The 19,816-nt window shown below is 35.5% G+C and overlaps 4 protein-coding genes across 4 annotated transcripts; 3 read left to right on the top strand and 1 right to left on the bottom strand.

The window, feature by feature from the left end:
* Nucleotides 1-927: 927 nt before the first annotated feature.
* LOC110740009 (phosphoribosylformylglycinamidine cyclo-ligase, chloroplastic-like) lies at nt 928-5,460 on the bottom strand. The gene is made up of 9 exons (XM_021920494.1): nt 5,301-5,460; nt 4,823-5,209; nt 3,055-3,149; nt 2,880-2,981; nt 2,687-2,746; nt 2,089-2,261; nt 1,860-1,962; nt 1,582-1,740; nt 928-1,433 (listed from the first exon to the last, which is right to left on the bottom strand). The coding sequence occupies exons 2-9, from the start codon at nt 5,181-5,183 to the stop codon at nt 1,263-1,265; spliced, it is 1,224 nt and encodes a 407-aa protein (XP_021776186.1). The 5' UTR covers nt 5,184-5,209; nt 5,301-5,460; the 3' UTR covers nt 928-1,262.
* Nucleotides 5,461-7,396: 1,936 nt separating this feature from the next.
* LOC110740020 lies at nt 7,397-14,072 on the top strand. The gene is made up of 3 exons (XM_021920505.1): nt 7,397-7,662; nt 12,430-12,586; nt 13,727-14,072. Exons 1-3 carry the CDS (start codon nt 7,483-7,485, stop codon nt 13,870-13,872), a joined length of 483 nt encoding a protein of 160 aa, XP_021776197.1. The 5' UTR covers nt 7,397-7,482; the 3' UTR covers nt 13,873-14,072.
* Nucleotides 14,073-16,363: 2,291 nt separating this feature from the next.
* Nucleotides 16,364-17,460, top strand: LOC110737222 (glutathione S-transferase T3-like). Its single transcript, XM_021917591.1, has 2 exons — nt 16,364-16,964; nt 17,042-17,460. Exons 1-2 carry the CDS (start codon nt 16,364-16,366, stop codon nt 17,458-17,460), a joined length of 1,020 nt encoding a protein of 339 aa, XP_021773283.1.
* A 550-nt stretch (nt 17,461-18,010) lies between these two features.
* LOC110737230 (putative nuclease HARBI1) lies at nt 18,011-19,439 on the top strand. Its single transcript, XM_021917600.1, has one exon. It carries the CDS (start codon nt 18,011-18,013, stop codon nt 19,373-19,375), a length of 1,365 nt encoding a protein of 454 aa, XP_021773292.1. The 3' UTR covers nt 19,376-19,439.
* The last annotated feature ends 377 nt before the right edge of the window (nt 19,440-19,816 follow it).

The raw sequence follows: 19,816 nt of genomic DNA on the forward strand, positions 1-19,816 counted from the left end.
GTAGGCGAACTTTGGACAGCAGAGTCTTTAAAGATAAGTGACAACATGTTAGATTGAAAACAGCCGCCATATAAAAGAGTACACTTATCTTGCACATCACTACTAAAACCTCATTTATTCTAATCTAAACTAGGAGTAGTAAAGTAAAGCAGGCTGTCTAATTTCTCTCTCCTTATTTACAATTCTGTTGACAGAACTACAGTAGTGAGTAATGACATGTCTTACAGATAATTTTCAGTTGCATTTATACTTTGTAACGGTGCAAGATCTTCATAGTATTACAGTTGAAAGCTTATCCGTAATATAGTTTGCATAATTTGCATGTGCTTTCCTATGATTGAGCTGTCTATGATTCATGCTTTTCTTTGTCATTATGATTTGAAGCTTTTTTTTTTTTTTTTTTTTTTTTTTTGGGTAGAAAAGGAAAGCCACTTATTGATTTGAAGCTGCTTGTCAAGTTATGGTTTCCAATTATAATCTGCATCAGCGTAATCACTGTAATGTGATTGAGCAGTTTAAAACCGAAAAGGGTCTTCGAAATAACAGATCCCTCTATTTTCGGCAGATTTTTAGATACAACGGACTTACAATAACTTGTTACTATTTTTGGATACAACGGACTTACTCTAACTTGTTACTATATACGTTCATAATATTAAAAGTAATAACACACGCCACATGTCACTTCTTAAAAAAGAGGGGTTCACGGTTCACCTAGATCACTCAACATGTTACAAGTACTAAAAACTTAAAAAGTGGGTATTAGAAAGGATACAAGCACAAAATAGACACACAATACGCTAGTTACAATAATATAGTATATACTTATTATAATTGACTACCTATAATAAGATGAAAAAATCATTTTTAAAAAATAAACATAGATTGAAAAGAAATGAAAAGTAATAATAGTCTAATAGAGCAAACTTCATCAAAAACAATTAGAAAATGAGGTGTAACAATTTTTTTCTTTTTTTAATTTTAATGAAACTATTAATCATTACATCAATCAAAATTGTAGCTGCCCGACAAGTTAAAATGGCTATTAATGTGCAATCATTACATTAATCATTGCACATAAATTATCCTACTCTGCATCAGACCATATTCTGGCAGATTATGTGCTGACAGAAGTTATATGGAAAGATGGAGAGGGCTCAAGGGATGAGGCTTGTTGAGAATATAAGGGAGGGGAAGGGGGTAGCAAGACACAAGTCTTTAGGGTCATTTCGCATAAGTAACGATCTAGTTTGAGAAGCATCTCATCGATAGCTAACCCCTTCGCCTGTCTTTACCTCACCAATGCGATACATTGGAGTAGCTCCATTTGCATCGCCAAGAATTTTGAGGGCTGCATCGGGACTTACCACAAGCACCATTCCAATACCCATATTGAAAGTCCGCATCATCTCACTGTCATCTATTCTCCCCACCTACCAGCACGAGTATGTAAAATTAGAGAATGCAATATACTTAATTTTCTGCGTAGTACTATAATCAGAGCTTGTCAACCAAGTTCAATGAAATAACCTATGAAATCATTGTGAACAATCAAATCCATTAAAGACGGTTTCTTTTTACCTCTTGGAGCCATTTAAACACGGGAAGAACAGGCCAAGAATCTTTATCAATGACAGCACCTAGACCCTTGGGAAAAACTCTAGGTATGTTATCGGTGAACCCACCACCAGTTATGTGTGCTATCCCTTTTACTCCTCCCTTGGCGATCACATCAAGCACCTTCACACCAAAAAAACATATGAATAACCATAAGTGACAGTTGGTCAGTTGGGGCCATCACCTGCTTTGTGCCCCTCTAATAATGTAGTAACATGTTTAACAGGAGGAGAATATATCACCTGCTTAACATATATGACAGTTGGGGCCATCAAGGCTTCACCCAGAGTAGTAGCTTCACCAGGAATTTTGTCTGTCAAAGAGCAGCCACTTTGTGCCAATACCCTATAACACGCACATATACGTCAACATGCTAATCAATTGTTTACATCTTAAACGCAATTGTATCTCAAGTCTGGCCCACTGTTGAGTCAATCACACAAAACTAGAGCCACAAAAACAAGTGCTGACCTTCTAACGAGAGAAAAGCCATTGGAATGAACTCCACTGGATGGAAGACCGATGAGTACATCTCCAGCCTCAATATTTTTCCCATTAATAACTGATTCTTTCTTCACAATGCCCACAGCAAATCCACTAAGATCGTACTCACCATCTGCATAAAAGCCAGGCATCTCTGCAGTCTTAAACACAAAATTTGCTATGTCAACCAAATGTTAATTGTGCTACTCCAAATCTCCAATCTAATAAACAAAAATGGAAAAACTCAGGTTCATCCATGAATCATAAAAGAAGATTACAAGAATTGAAAATATTTGTAGCGGAATCCTAAATTCTGACACCAAATATGAAACTGGCTTCAGCACTAAGATCTACTATAATGACTAACCCAATCCTGCACAGCTCAAGCTTTTACTATTTTAAAACAACTTTTTTTGAAAATTAACTCACACTCGAGTACTCAACCACCCCATTTCAAAAGAAATTTACATACATCAAAGCATGTCAATTAAGCACATTAACAATCTTTAAATAAAAAGTACTTCGGGGGGGGGGGGGGAGGAAAGAAACATGGCTATAGTTAATACATGCAGAGCCTTTGAATTACCTCTCCACCCAAAAGAGCACAATCAGATTGCTGGCAACCATCAACGATTCCTTTGATAACCTGAAATAAGACTTTATTTATGTTGTGTTCAAGTAATTTTCAGGAACTAAGATTTGGAACTATTCTTTCTACAGATAAGATAATACGAATACAAAAAGAGAAAGAAAAAATAAAAAGCTCGACAGTAAAGTACCCTCTCAGCAAGGTCAACATCAAGACGACTTGTGGCGAAATAATCTAGGAAAAACAAGGGTTTTGCTCCAGAAGTAACAATGTCATTAACACTCATGGCAACCTGAAGATATAGTGAGTAAGAAACCAATTGCAGACATCAAAATGCATGACCAAAGATCAAAATTAATTGTTACCAAATCAATTCCTATAGTTTCGTGTATTCCAGTTTCAAATGCAAGCTTTAATTTGGTGCCAACACCATCTGTACCAGCAACAAGATAAGAATCCCCTGCACAAGTATCAAAGTGTTAAAGAGATTTAACACAGCTAAAAACCAGTTACACAAGAAGAAAATACACATTGTAGATTTATTTTTATTTATTTTTATATAAAAGTCTTTTTTCAACACATTTTTCTATCCTGATACACAACATTATTACACACAATCCTTTATAAAGATTCCCAGCTTAGGCAGTAGAGGGGGGATGTGTGCAACCTCATTGCTACAAAAGCAAAGAGGTTGTTACAAATTAACTCTAAGTTCATATGCAATGACCCTCTACTAGTCATGTTAAACAAGAAGACTGGGCATATCAATTCAGTATTACAATCCAAGATTCAAAGAATAGAGAATTTCGGGAATCCAGTTAGACAGTTATATTTTCCATTAAATTCACATCTAAACTATTCATCTGGGTTCCTTAACACCGTAGCAACAGATCTTCTGTTAGAGAAGGGGCAGGGCAAGATCAAGTTAATAGCCAAAAAACATATACTCCAATCAAACAATTACTGAACTAGCCAAAACACATGTCAAACTGCTTTTTACTCTTCAAGACAAAACTGTGTAACAAAAGTAGCCGTGTATAAGATTACAAGAGTAAACAGTTCAAACCTTAACAACAACTAAATTAAAATTCCTGATACAATTTTTTATTTTTTTTGGTTTTTGGGAGCACGGTATGGTCTTCTACTCTCCCTTCATAAGAGCCAATCAATTATAGACAAGGCCAAACCACTCCAACATCTGACTTTCAATTATTCACACAGAATAAATGCACGATGATTGTCTTTAAACTCAGACATTACAAGAACCACACAGCTGAAGTAGCTAAGTATGTACTCCGTACTACATACAAAAGCCTTGGATGTTCAAATAATCTGTAGCAGATAAAACGCGACAACTGGTTGTTAACCAATGAAGTACTGAAGTCAAATGTGGCTGGGTTTACTTTCCAGAACTTCAGTTATCTAAGCAAATTGCTATAAGAAACAAGATTGGATATTGAAAAAATATATACATGCCAAATAATTTCGTGCTTCTTAATTAAGGAGTGATCAACAAATACTCAAATTTTGAACCTGTGCAACCCCTCAATCACAAATCCAACACTAGCCACCTCCCCCCCCCCCCCCCCAACCCAGCCACGACGAAGCTAGTGGAGTGATCATCATATATAAAACTATTGCCTGGGAATGAAACATTTATCAGCTTAGCTCTGCATGCAACATGAACAGGAAAAAAAATATCAAATTGAAGACATAAATTTTCTCCCAATTCTTCACACGACCTAATTTAAATGCAAGACACCAAACATACAACTTCCTCAAGGAAGCTAAATGCATCAAAATGAAAAAGTAATACCCTAAAGTTAACAACTAACTATCAATTTGGCATTTCCACCAATTACAACAATGAAATCTCATTCAATTAAAGATTTTCCTAGTGCAAAGCTTCAACAAAAATACAATCAGCCAACCATCTCACATAGCTTTGCAACTATCTTAAAATAAACCACCTTGACCCATATCTAATTGTCACACTACTAATCCAAATTACACTATCAATGTGACGATTAATTCCTAACTAAGTGAGCAATAAAAAGGTACTACTAATTCCAAGCAATTAGCAAGATTACAAACACTCGAAAGTCAAAAAGAACAAGGATAAGATATATATACCTAGAGGATATAATCCTCCAAAGCCACCAATCCCAGGAGCCATTTTAGCAATTCTCTTAACAAGCTCAGACCCAGCATCAATATCAACCCCAGCATCCTTGTAAGTTAACCCACCAGCCTCATTTCCGCCACTCGAAACCGAAAAGTCCCGGCAATTTTTCTCAATAACCCTCTTCGATTCCACCCCTTTGAGAACCAAAGATGATGAAGACAACTTATTGGGGGTTAAAAATGAGGTGGGTTTTGTTTTGTAACAAAAGTTTGGGTTTTTAGTATTGGAAACCCCAGAAAATTTTCTGGTTGAACTATAAACAATTGAACTTTGAAGCGACTCAACGTTAACACCTAAGTTGGCGGCCATGGTTGTCTGTTTGAATTAATCTTCAACTATGAAAATTAAACGAATTCAATCAAATAAAAGATAAACAAGATCAAATTTTGAATTGAAATTAAGTTAAAGAAAGATTGAAAGATATACCTTGTGCTTGAAATTGAAGCAACCAAGTTTTGTAAGTGAAATGCTTTTCCCTCTTTCTTATAAAAAGGGTGGTAGACTGAAGAAGGAGACTAGGAGAGTAACTGAGAGTCTGAGAGAACTAGTTTAAACAGTACTCTTATGTTTGCAGAAATTAGGTTATGGCCCTTATGGATTTATTTATCTTTTTATTTTTATTGTAAAAAAAAAAAAAAAAAAAAAAAAAAAAGAGTTCGGGACTAACACACTAATTTAACGAATTCCTAGACGGAATTCATTTATTTATAGACTATATAGTACTCATATTATTTTTTGGTGGTGGTATAATAAGTTCTTTATTTTTTTAATTAGTGTTAAAAAAACAAATTGAGTTTTTTTTTTTTTTTTTGTGTGTGTTTTAAAAGTCAAAACCCCTTTAAATTTTCATTAGCATCATTTATTTTATATGAACAATGTGTTTGTTTTATTCATTTTCACTTATCTTATTATTTTTTTTTTTTAGGAAATTCACTTATCTTATTATAACCTGGTTAACCTTTAGCATAACTTAATTTTCTAAAATTAAATTTATCTTAACTTATTAAAGTTGGAATAAGTGAAAGTAATGCAAATTAATAATGATTAAATATTACCATCGATAATAATTTCATGTATTCATTTAGTTATTAGAAAGAGTCATAAAAAAGGTAGGTAAAATAAACAGGATTCAATCTCATATCTTAGACATCACCTTTAAAACTTTAATCAATTACTACGTAAAATTTATTGACTTTTACATCTTTTTTGTTAGAATGTGACGTGTGAACAAAAGTTTTACTAGTAGCAATTTTGGATTGCCATGGGATGTTTGTGTAACTCCCCTCACATGTGTGTACCCAAATACCCAATGAATACCCTCATCTTTCACTATAAGCATTTCATCTCCCATGATATCTTTGATTGGTTACTTATAACTCTCTTTTTAAATGGTTGATCGTAGTCTTTCTTTTCATTCGTTGTAAAACTTACCTTTAAATTTTCATGAGCATAATCTAGCATGAATATATGCATGATGTTTTTATTTTGTTAGCGAACTATATGTTCTTTTGGTTTACTCTCATTGTTGGTTGAGATTGTAATCATTGTTCACCTTCCTTTTCAAAGAGAGATATATTCCTTTTCGACATAATTGTTGTTCTAATATTGGAGAATATAATATATGAATTGAGGAACGCACTTAACAATACGTGTGTTTATCATTGAACAACTAGAATACGAGTATTAATATCATAAACTCAACAAGCATATTGCGTACATCCAAGTGTGCATACAACAATTACAATTATTATCTTCAATGTCAATTAATGAATTTTTTTTTTTTTTTTAAAAAAACCCATTAGGGATTAATGAAAGAATGTTATTTTCTTAGGTTGATACCCGTTACATATATTGCAAATATGAGTTTGCTTCATTGTTTGTGCTAGATAGACATTGTGCTAACTCTCAAAACTTAAACATCACCAACAATCAATAAAACATGTGCTATTAGCATTGATGATTAAATATGCTACGTACTTTAACTTTGGTAAACAATTTTGAGCAGTAATTAGCAATAAACTTCAAATTTAGATCAAGTGAAAAAATTGTAATTTAGGGCCTGTTCTCATTAGGTGAACTAAACTGAATACTTTATGAGAAAAGGAAATTAGAAGCTGAGCTCGACTGAATTTATTAGAGTTGAACTGAACTGAAGTGAAAATAATATGATGAGAGCAGGGCCTTAATCTCTTAACTCAATACTGTTCACATATTGAAAGAGAATCTGAAAGTACAGAGGGAGAAAATAAGTGTGATTTTCCCAATACTGTTCACATATAAAACCGATATAATGTTAGGGAATGTTCCCATACGTTTATTTTCAATTTAGTTTAGTTCAGTTCAATTCAATTCAACTCAGTTCAATTCAGTTAAGTTCATGTCCTAATTTCCTTCTCTTATAAAATATTCAGTTCAGCTCATGTGAGTTCAGTCAATGAGAACAGACCCTTACTATACTTGTATTTTGTTTGGGTTTACTCATAATTAGTGGTTTAAAAGGAAAAAAAAAAGTCAAAGGGGAGATTGACTAGACTGTTAGGTAGCATATCATCTGAGTTTTCTTCTTCAAAAGAAAGACAAAGAAAGCAGAGGGAAGAGCAGAAGAGAAATGGAGGAGAGAGAAAAAGGGAGAGCAAACGAGAGATGGGACTCTGCGATCGCAAATCTCAAGGAAACTTCTGGAAATCTCGAGTCTCTTCAGAAGCTTCTTCTGAAAAAAGCAGTATTTGTTGATGAAGATACCTTCAATAAAGCTTCGCTTGCTTCCCAACAGTCTCGCACCATCAAGGTCTTTTTCTCTCTCCTACATTGTTTTAAGTTTTCTTTATTAATTTCTGGGATTGAATTATGATTTTGTATTGCCATTTATATGTGTATTTTGTATTATTATGCCTTTAATTTTGGTGGGTTTGAACTGGAATTTGATGAATTCTGGAGAAGAATTTGGAATTAGGGTTTTTGTGAATCGTTTTTTATTCCAATTTGATGAACTGGGGTTGGAGTAATTTTTGGTTGTAATAAATAATAACCTGGGCGCCGGGCCGGGCCGCCGCGGGCCGTGCCTGGCGGGCCACGGGCTGGTTCGTGCCGTGCCGGTCGTGCCGGCGGGCCCAGGATTTCGTGTCGTGCCGTGCCGGGCATTTTCACAGGCCGGCCCACGGCCGGGCTCGGCACGTGCCAGGCGGGCTCGTGCCGTGCCGGGCACGTGCCAGGCGGGCTCGTGCCGTGCCGGCCACGTGCCGGCCTGCGGGCTGGCAGCGGGCTGGTGCAGTTTTCAATTTATTTATTTATTTATTTATTTTTTTTTTTTTATGACAACATTATAAATTAATAAGTTTATAATGTATATAAGTTATAAAATTATAATTATAACTTTTATAAGGTTATAAGTTATTAAGTTATGAATTTTATAATTATAAGTTGAATATTTATGTTTTATAATTTGTATATTCAATATTTATATTTATATATTTACTTTATACTATTACTTTAAAATTTAATGTTTATGATTTATTAGTAATTGGTATAATTTTATTTTATTTTAATATGAATTTACAAATTGTAACAAAACGGGGAAAAAAGGCAAATTGGACTTTGGATGTGAATAATGCGTACTTTATATTATTATTACTTGAGTTGAGAAAATTGTACAATGATAACAATGATAAAAATCATACAATGATGGTATTAAACAAAAATTGGAAAATGATAAAATTGATATTTTTAAAATCGTACAATATACAATAATTGTCTATTCTTCTTCTCCTTCTTCTTGCTCGTCTTCGTCTTCGTCTTCGTCTTCGCCTTCGCCTTCAAGGTCATCGGCTAGTTGCATAGATTGGGAACTAGCCGAACCCGAACCGGAAGCGGAGGTTCCTTCTTCGTTGTCGTTGTGGTCGTAAGAACGGTCTTGTGAGCGATTTTCCGCATCCAACCAATCTTTGAAACACACGCACATTTCTAGTGTTTCGGGTTTTAGACTTGTTCTTCTATCGTCTAAAACCCTTCCGGATGCGCTGAAAGCTCGTTCGGAGGCGACGGAGGAAACTTGGATAGCAAGAATGTCTCGTGCCATTGCCGCCAAAGTTGGATGCTTCGAGCTTTGTTGTTTCCACCATGCAAGGAGGTCGAGGCTGTTTATCTCATCGTCGTCCATGCCTTTGGTGAAGTCGTAACTCAGGTACATCTGCAACTCCGAGACGTCGCTTTGCGTTCTCCTGATTGATGAATCACCTGAAAACCTTGAAATCAAGTTAGTAGCTTGTGAAAATAAATGTTTGGCCTTCTTACTTACGTTTTTGGATGGTTGGGAAGGCCCTGAGCGAGGAACGGTGCCATATTTGGCTTCATAGACTCTATATAAAGCAAAAAACTGATCCTTCACATTAGTCTTATAGTTTTCTACATCATCGTCAAGAAACATGCATTGAAAGTAAATGTCAACTAACATAAATGTGTTTTCATACTTTTGCCTAGGATCTAATATGGAAGCAAAAATATAAATCAAAGGAATCTCACTATAATATTTACGCCACTTTTTTTCCATTGCTGGAAGATACTGATCATAATCACTTTGATGGCGATGATCAGCGAAAAGTTGGGCGAGTAAGCATGCATTAGAAAGAAAGTTTTGAGCACAAGGATTGTAAACAGTAGAAAAACAATACGTCATGTTATATAATAACTGTAAAAATTGCATATATCTTTCACAGTTATTCCAATCATCATCATACAAAGCATTTTGTGGAAATTTTTGGTTGTAAAATAATGTTAACGGGCCCTTGTACTCAATTGCCTTTGTTAACATGTCATAGGTGGAATTCCACCTAGTTGGGCAATCGGTTCTAATTTTTATTACCCTTATCTTTTGTTGTTTTAGAAAACTCTTCCATTCTTGGTATCTCATGTTAGAGCTATTAATAGACATAATAGCATCTCTGATTTTGCTGTAGTATGGCCAATTGCCCGAACTCCATCCTGTACACATAAGTTAAGTACATGGCAAACACATCTAGTATGAAGAGCTTCACCGTCTAATAGTACATCGGTTAAGTTTTGTTTGATAAGATTAGCTGTGTATGTCATAGAGGTTGCATTATCAAAAGTCATAAACATCATTTTATCTCGAAGGTTGTATTCGTCTATTGCTTGCATTAAATGGTGAGCAATGTTAATGCCGGTGTGTGGGTATTCCAGCATTTTGAAATGTATTATTCTTTTTTGTAACATCCATTGATCATCTACCCAATGGCAAGTCACACATAAATAGTGATATTTATAACCACTATCCCAAGAATCGGCTGTTAAAGATACTCTACAGTTAAGGTTACTCAATTCGGCTTGTAACCGGACTTTGTACTCTAGGAAATTTTTCATTGCGGCGGAACGAACGGTTTTCCTAGAGATTCTTTTATGTTGGGGTTGTAGTGCTTTGTTAATGTAGGTGTTGAATGCGTCACTTTCCGAGAAAAGAAAAGGTTGTTCGGCGTGTACTATCATTTTTCCTAGTTCATCCCTATCCCTCTCATAGTTGTATGTAAAGCCGTATGGATGAAATTGGGAAATTTTGGGCTGGGTTGGATCACTAGCTGGTTTTGCACAAGCTTTCATGTGTCTAGATAAGTGTCCCGTCCCGTTTTTGGTAACTGCCGTGAATACACTATTACATGTTTTACATTTTGCCCATTGTTCACCATCTTTACTTAGGACAAAATAACGCCATACCTCACTCCTTCGGTTTTTCAAAAGTAGCATCTCAGTTTCGGTTAACCATTCATGATGTGTGTGATGGTTAGTAGTGGGACTAGTGGGAGTGGCAGTAGAAGGGGTAGAACCGGAGGGAATTCGGGTACTTTCTTGGCTACCTTGGCTAGAACAATAGTTTTGTTGATCACCGATATAATTAGGTGGAAATTGGTATGGTGGTAGTGGAAATTGGTTTAGTGGTGGTGCTGGAAATCCCGACGTATTATATGGCTCATAGCCCGGGGGGAAGTAAATGGGGTCATTGGTTTGACTCGTAATTTGGGGGCTCGTTGTATTTGGTGGTTCCCTAGAACTACTACTACGGATAAGTCGGCCTTTCCCCCTAGACCTAGATGATGGGTTGTTCGATGCCATAATTAACAATTAATTTTTTAATAAAAAGTGGTTAACTATAATAATAATAATTAATAACAACAATTTTAACAATAAAAATATCAATAATAATAATTAATAACAACAACTATAACAATAACAATAACAACAAAAATAAATAATAACAACAATTGTAACAATAATAATAATTAATAACAACAATTATAACAACAACAATAACAATTAACAACAATAATAATTAAACAAGATTATTCTAATAATAACAATAAAACAATAATAAATTTAAGATTAGTTTAGATCTTACAACCGTGCTTCAACGCTCCACTAATTACGATTACGAACTTTTTAATTTTTTCCGATATTAGGAAAATAATTAGAGAATTTAAGAGAATAATTAGAGAATTTAAGAAAATAAGGATTATTAGAGATTTAGAGACTATAAGAGATAAGAAGAAGAGATTGTGATTTTGTGATTTGGGAATGAAATGGAGGTGAGTATTTATAGAATTTTTGGGGAGCAAATTGGCAAAAAACTAGCCGTTTTTTTGGCTTATTAAGGAGCTAGAATAAACGGTAATATTACCGTTGGCCCGCGGGCCGTTCCGGGTCGTGCCTGCGGGCCAGCACGACGGGCCAGCACGGCGGGCCATGGCCGTGCTCGTGCCGGGGAATTCTCAACCCTGTCCGTGGCACGGCCCGTGGCACGGGAGTTGATCTTCGTGCCGTGCCGTGCTTGAATTCGGGCCGTGCCGGGCGGCACGCGGGCCAACCCGGCCCGTGCCCAGGTTTAGTCGTATAGATCAATAGGAATGTTGAGGATTTTTGGGATATTTAAGAGATAGAAATGTAGGTAATTAGGCTAATTTGATGAACTTGGTTTGTATTTTTTTTGGCTAATCTGACCAATTTGATGAGTTGGGTTGGTGTTTTTTTTGGCTAATTATGAATTATTTATTGATAATTGTTTGTGCTGCTTGAACTTGGTAGAACAGTTTAATGTTGGATCAAGACATCTAGTGTTTGGAAACGTGACACTTTACAAGCAAGTTTCTCTTTTCTTGACGGGTTGCATATATAATACTACCAAGTTAATATTCCAAAGTTGCAAATAAAAGTTAACGGAGGTAGTACTTCATCTATTGTTCTTAGCTTGGGAATAAGCTGCTAAAATTTGGTAGCAAGTTCACTTGATGGAGGTTGAGCTTTGTGGCAATGGCAAGAATCTATTGAGAGTTTGAGACTAGAGGGTAGTTTATTCCGAGTATTATAAAATCTCTTACATAAAGATGTAGGCATGTAGACAAGCTGAGGCAGCTGAGAATGTGATTGCATTGTGCTGTAGTTCTGAAATACATTACTCAGTATTGCACATTTGTTGATTGAGTTTTAATGGCTTATTATTATTTTCAAAGAGGAGCTATACATTGTTGACAGTTTGGGTTGCTGCTCTGTCCAGGTGCTTGAGCAAAGAGTGGAGACTTTAGAGCGAGAACTTGATGCTTCTATTACAGCTGCAGCACATGCTCGTTCAGAGAAAAGACAAGCCGAGGCTTCTCAAAAGGCAGCTGAATTACGCACACAGGAAATCACAAAAGAGCTTGAGAACACATCAAGTATGAATTTGGCTTCAATTTTATGTGTTTATGCTTAAAGTTATGGTTAAGTGAAATATATGAATGTCCATAATTTAATCACAACCGAGGGCTCAAAAGAGATTCTTAGAATCTTTCTATCATAAACCACTTATTAATATAAGGCTTTTCAAAACTGTTTGTATTTTTTTTTTTCTCTTTTTTCCGGAAACTAGCTCCTTTACATCACTTTATTGTCCATTGGTACCCATCATATTCATTGTTTTCTGTTAAAACCTAAATAACTTACTGAAATTGCCTGGGTAAGTTGTGATAATTTGCTATTGCATGTCAATAGTCTTATATTTAATAAGGCATATTTTAACTGTGTGTGTCAAACAAGCAAGAGAGGGTACAGGAAGGGCTATTTTGTTTAACACTCCCTGCCTAAACAAGCTTCAAGACTTACTCGAGTTGTTGGAGTGTTGGACAGATTTCTTCTCATCTGGCTACATTCCATAGGGGTAGCGCTGTTGGATCTCTTTTCTTATAGACATCTATCACTCTCCTATTATGATACACACTCCTCCATTTTATGTCTCTTAGTCTTCCTAGCTGCTTTATATTCATTCTCCTCAATGCTCCTTCCCAAGTGCACTGTTGTCTTCTGACTGTACTTAATGTAGTATGTTAGAAATGTAAAATGTGGTTTTTTTCAAGAACCAAATTATAAGCTATTATTTGACAAAAGTTGCTCCTGATACAGTGGGCTACTTTGCCTTGCATCTCTGAAGCAAATGTGATGGGATAGTGCCACTGTAATTCTTGGCTATTTGGCCACTTAAAATAAGTTGTATTTCCTACCCTTCTTAGTTTTTTCATCCATGTCCACACTTAGTAGGGCCTGTGGATCTGATCTGTTTGTAGATCTTTGTCCGTAACTGGTTGATATGAGCTAATTATTCAATGTTTTGTGTTTATATCAGTTTCTAATGTGGTTCTATTCTGTTAATTTCTTCACATTTTCATGGGTGGTTCCCCAGTTAAACTTTTGCTGAAAGCTAACAAAAGTTGATGTTAGATCATTGATGTCCTCTTTATACTTTATCATGTAATACATTTGTGTAGCTATGCTCGTGGTTTTTTAGATTTTATTCTGACAAGCTTATCTTTTAAATGCAGAGGTATTTGAACTGCATATGCAAGAGCTGCGTGCGAAACAGGAGGAGATCACCAAGAGGGACAATGATATTAAACTTTTGGAAGCTATAATTCAGACTCTTGGAGGGAAGAGTCCGATTCAACGATCCACTCGCAGTTCTTCCTAGAGTTGTCATCCTTTTCTTTTTGTTGATAGGTTACTGAATACTGACGTACTGTAATTTCTAAAATAAACACCATTTGGCTGTTCATCTGATTTTCAGTTTTTCACCTTTTCCTTTTGAATGTAAGTATGTAGCTCTCTTCCACTTGTACAAACAAATGTTTTAAATGAAATGGCATGTTCAAGTATACTCCCAAAAAGTTTCCACCTATCTTCATGTTGTTTGGTATTTCAATAAATGGATCTTACAAAAACCAAACAAGTCTTGATCTAGTGGTAAGGTTTTACACATTAGAACCTCAAGGTTATGGGAGACTCAACTCAAGATGGTTGCCCACTTGCCCATAATGAGAATTGATCCCACAACCTCATGGTTATGAAATACAATTACCACTAGACCAAGTACTACTTGGTAGTGACAAATTTATTGAAAAGTTCTTAGTACTAGTGCATCATAGTTAAAAGTTTCTAGGGAGGTAAATCATGAGAATGATGACCCTTTATCAATAATTAATCAATCAATAATCAATAATATATACTAAAAGACACACCAGCAATGGCACGTGTCATCTCCTGATGTATCTTTTAGATTTGATTTTTTTATTTTTTTTGGTTAAAATTTATTTAATGTAAATTTTTAATAAGGTAAATATAAATTGGCTAAAACGTAAATTGCCTTAATTGTACAAAAACTATATAGCAAGAGTTTATTTTATAATAATATGATATATATTGGAACTTTAACATCCGTGCATTATTGCACGGGACCTAACCTAGTTCTCAAATATAAGGAGGTGTGTAATTCAATAGTGACATTTTTACATTAAAAAAAATAAAAATAAAATAACTAGTGCTTGTTTAAAAAGAGGAACCCAATTATTTTTTCTTTTTAAAAGAATTTCGTTTATCCACAGGCAAAATTGTAATCTCAAAGACAAAGGTCATGTTTGGTAATTGGCTTTTTAATGGCTTTTTGGTTAGTTTTTGGCTTTTGGCTTTTTAAGGTGGTCAAACAGCCAAAAAATGTGTTTGGTAATTGGCTTTTTAGTCAGCGAAAAAACTGGCTTTTAAGCCAAAATGAAAAAGCTGCTTTGAGTAGCTTTTTTGTTGGCTTTTGACTTGTTTGCCCACAAATTATCTAATAAACAGCCAACAACCACCAATTAATTTACCAAACACTTTTGTAAACAACCAACTTAAACAGTCAATTTCAAAAGTCATTATAAACAGCCAAACATTCCAGCTGGTCAAACAAGCCAAGTGAACCAGCCAACAGCCAACCGCCAACAACCATTTGCCAAACAAGGCCAAAAACTAGCTACACTAGGAGTATTTCCTACAATAACAGCCTGTTCTATTCAGCTTAATTTCATTTTAGTTCATTTCCCAATTTCCTTTTCTCATAAATAAGAGCATCTTTAAGGGTGAACATTTTAATAGTTCACAATGAGTGAACAAATAAGGTGGTGGCTTAATGACAAACTCTTTAATTGTTCATGTTGAGTGGTCATGGGTTCGATTGCAGGAGCAAGCACTTGCATGAATTAATTCGCTGTGGGCCCCACCAATATTTTGGACTGATATTCATGCAAAACTACGTCGTTTTGTTGTTTCATGTTGCAAAACGACGTCGTTTTGCTGTTAAAGGTCAGAAAAAAAAAATAGAAATCAGCGGCTGGGAGCGCGCCACTTGGCCCAGCCGCTGCTTGACACGTGTGTACTGTTTTAAATATATCCGTTGTAATTTTACAACGGATATATTTTACAAAATACAAATCAAAAAAAAAAAAAATACCAACGACTCTATTTTTTTCCCCTCTATAAATAGACACCCATATTGATATACTTTTTTCAACTTTGAAAATTCATTTTTTTCTACTATATTTTTCTCTTCAAAAATCCCCTCTATAATTACCAATATTATTATTATTTATACCAATATTAATATTATTATTGTTATTATTATTTTTAATTATTATCATTAATATTATTATTATCGTTACTATTATTTTTATTATTATCGTTATTATTATTATTATTATTATTATTATTATTATTATTATTATTTATTATTATTATTATTATTATTATTATCGTTATTATTATTATTATTATTATTATTATTATTATCGTTATTATTATTATTATTATCGTTATTATTATTTTTATTATTATTGTTATTATTATTATTATTATTATTATTATTAAATTTTTATTTTTTCCAAATATAAATTATAATTATGGATGCTAATACCAACCCCAAAACAAATAGAAAGAAGAAAAAAAATTTGGGTCAAAATATGATCCCGAATCAAGCCAATTTTCCTCCAATTCACCCAAATTTTTCACAAACACCCACAAATATTCCCCATAATTTTTCTGGAGTTTATCCTCAAATACCCCAGTCAAGTTTCCCAAATAATCCACCAAATTTCCCTCAAAATTTTAATTTTTCTCAAAGCAGTTCAAATTTCCCACTTCCATCCATGATACCAATGGGTTACGGTGAATATGGTGCTGCATCTGGTTATTTTCCGTCACAACAACCGAATCCCAATATTTGGGAATCGAGCAATGTCTTATCTGAAGAAGATGAGGCAAATGAAGAATGCGAGGATGATGGTGAGGGAAATGAAACTCCTTCTCCCCATCAAAACTTCACTCAAATGTTACAGCAACCACTCCAATCAACTCCGGAATTTCGTGTTAGTGGTTCAAACAATAGAGGTTGGTCGCGATCAGAAACTGCGGCTCTTATATCCGGCTACATGAACACCAGCACCGACATAATTACCGGCACAAATCAAAAGAAGGGTGTATTTTGGAAGAGAGTCTTGGACGCATACGATGCTGCCAGGGAATCGAATGCAGATGAAATATCCCTACGAACTATTAGTAGTTTGAAGGGAAGGTGGATGCGAATCTCTGAAGCCGTGTTAAAGTGGTGCGGAAGCTATGATAAGGCCCGGAAGCGAAAGGGAAGTGGCTATAACGAAGATGATGTTATCCAAGAGGCCCACAAAATCCATGAGAACTCATTCGGACGATTCACCTTCTACGAGGAATGGATCCAATTAAGGAAGTGGACAAATTCCGGTCTTTCTTGGACCAACAAACATTCAAGCCTTCGGTGGGACGTCCACATTCAACTCCACTGACGGATGAGTCTGTAGGGAGCGGAAGTAGTGGGAAGAGGACACGGGATGAGGGTGACAATTCCTCACCTACCACACCAACCAGCGTGGGTGTCGGTGATGAGAGAGTAGCTCGTGCTGAAGGTATTAAAAAGGCTAAGTCGAGATTGAAGGGTAAAGCTCCATCAAGTCAAGCATTTAAGGAATTAGAAACATTCAACAGCCGATTGCAGCTACTTGGGGATTCGATGAATGTGTCAAACGAAGCAGAAATGAAGAGACTTGAAATACAGGAGCGCAAGGAGGCAAGAAAACAACGGAAAATTGAGCTAGAGCAATATAGGATCAACTGGGAGCAACTATCTCGTCTAGAACAGAAAGTAAACCGAGAACAGTGGGAAGACGAAATGATAGTAATACTTCGGAACAATATTCAACGTTTCAATAATGATGCTTAGTGTCCTTTATTTTTATTGTAGTTAAGTGTGTTCAATTCCTTTGTTGTTCTTCATTTTCAGTAGTGATAAGTTTTCAATTCCAGTTCAACCTCTTGTACTCATTTCCTTATGTTTGTACTTTATCAATTAATCAGTAAAATGGATCTTTTCCACTTTCCCATTTTCATAGCCCATGTGATCTTATTCTGTTTATTCAATTATATCAATTTGTCTCTTTATATATAATTGTGTCAGTATCTTAATTTCCCCTTTGTTAGCCCATGTGAAACCCTTCTTCTCCATTCAATTTCTGTGTGGTTCTAATCCAGTGTTGGTCATTGCCCATGTGAAACCCTTCTTCTCCATTCAATTTCTGTGTGGTTGTAATTCATTGTTTGTCATAACCCATGTGATCTTTGTCTCTTTATATTCAGTTATTTCTGAAGAAGAATTACAAATTAGTTCACTATAAATAAACACCATTCTTTCATTTTTTTTACATACAAACACATAAATCGTTTGCAGTTACTATTAGCAAACCTCACTTTATCTTACATTTCTTACGTACAAAATGAATTCAAACAGTTTAAACGAAAGCTCAACCGATTTCTCTTCATCTTCATCTAACTCGGATGATGAGGGAAGGGAGCTTAGAGTTCAACAACGTAATGAAGTGTGTCTTATGATACAACACGTAATGCATGAGTACATTCCACCAATTATTCAAGCTGTCACTCAGCAACGCCGACGCAAATCTACTGAGCCCCGAAAGGATAGGAGACGCGAAGAAGGTCATGCACGGTTATACAATGACTATTTCGCGGAAGTCCCAGTTTATCCAAGTTCCTTGTTCCGGCGCCGGTTTCGAATGCGTAAACATGTGTTTGAGCGCCTTCTCAACGCAGTGACCCAACATGACCCCTGGTTTCAACAAAGGCGAGATGCGGCAGGTCGTCTTGGTTTGTCTCCACTTCAAAAGTGCACTGCGGCCGTTAGACAACTAGCTTACGGGTGTGCTTCAGACGCTTGTGATGAGTATGTCCGTATAAGTGAGGCAACTTCACGATTGGCACTCCAAAAGTTTACAGAAGGTGTCATCAACCTGTTCGGTGATCAGTACCTACGCCGTCCAAACATCACAGATATGGAAAGATTGCTACGTATTGGGGAAGAACGTGGATTTCCTGGCATGATAGGCAGCATTGATTGTATGCACTGGGAGTGGAAGAACTGTCCACACGCATGGAAGGGGCAGTATCAAGGAAGAGAAGGAGTTGCAACTCTCGTACTGAAGGCAGTTGCGGACAGAGATCTATGGATATGGCATTCGTTCTTTGGGATGCCAGGTAGCTGCAACGATATTAATGTGCTTCGTCGATCCCCTGTGTTCGAAGACGTCTTAGAGGGTCGAACACCTCCTGTGAACTTCGTAGTCAATGGTCATCATTATACGAATGGGTATTATCTTACTGATGGAATCTACCCTAGATGGGCTTCTTTTGTGAAATCCATTACGAGTCCACAAACTCGTCAGGATCGTTTATTCGCAAAACACCAGGAAGCTGCAAGGAAAGACGTTGAACGCGCATTTGGGGTCCTTCAAGCTCGTTTTGCCATTATTAAAAAGCCGTCTTTGGCGTGGGATACCGACATACTCCACAATATCATGCTCGCCTGCATCATAATACATAATATGATCGTTGAAGATGAACGAGAGACGTATCAGAATAACGTTAATACCAATGAGTTTATGAATGCTGGAGGCAACGCTAATGAGGACACTACCGAGTACCGTACTGATCGTATTGTGGATATCGGCTTATACTTGTCTCGTAGAACAGAGATTGAGGATCAACAGACTCATTTGCAGCTAAAAAACGACTTGGTCGAACATATATGGAATAAATTTGGTAACAACGAAAACTTAGGCAACTAGGTTTACAACAAATGGTTATCCCTAAGGACATCTTACAAAACGATGTGTAGTTGTTTTTTTTTTTTTAAATAAAATGTACTAGATTATAGTTGTAGAACTGTAATCACGATTTGTACCTCTTTTTTTTTTTTGTTAATTAAAATTAGATGCGTTGTTGTTTAAAAAATATTAATCACAAGAATTAGTTTTTTAAAAAACTGATAAAAAAATGCGATAATTTCTTAATTAGTAATCACGATTAAAATATTAAATACGTCAATTAATTACATTGACATCGGGTTAATAAATTATAATTATGAAACAAAAAAGATTATATTTACAAAAATAAAATAAGGTGGGGTAGGGAGTATTGATGATGAACCATTGTTTAGTGTTCATTGTTAAGAGTGAATATTGTAAATGGTTTGTTGGGTTGATGTGGATGAGAGAGAAAGGGTGATA

This window comes from Chenopodium quinoa, unplaced genomic scaffold, assembly GCF_001683475.1.
Source record: "Chenopodium quinoa cultivar QQ74 unplaced genomic scaffold, ASM168347v1, whole genome shotgun sequence".
Taxonomy (NCBI): Eukaryota; Viridiplantae; Streptophyta; class Magnoliopsida; order Caryophyllales; family Amaranthaceae; genus Chenopodium; species Chenopodium quinoa.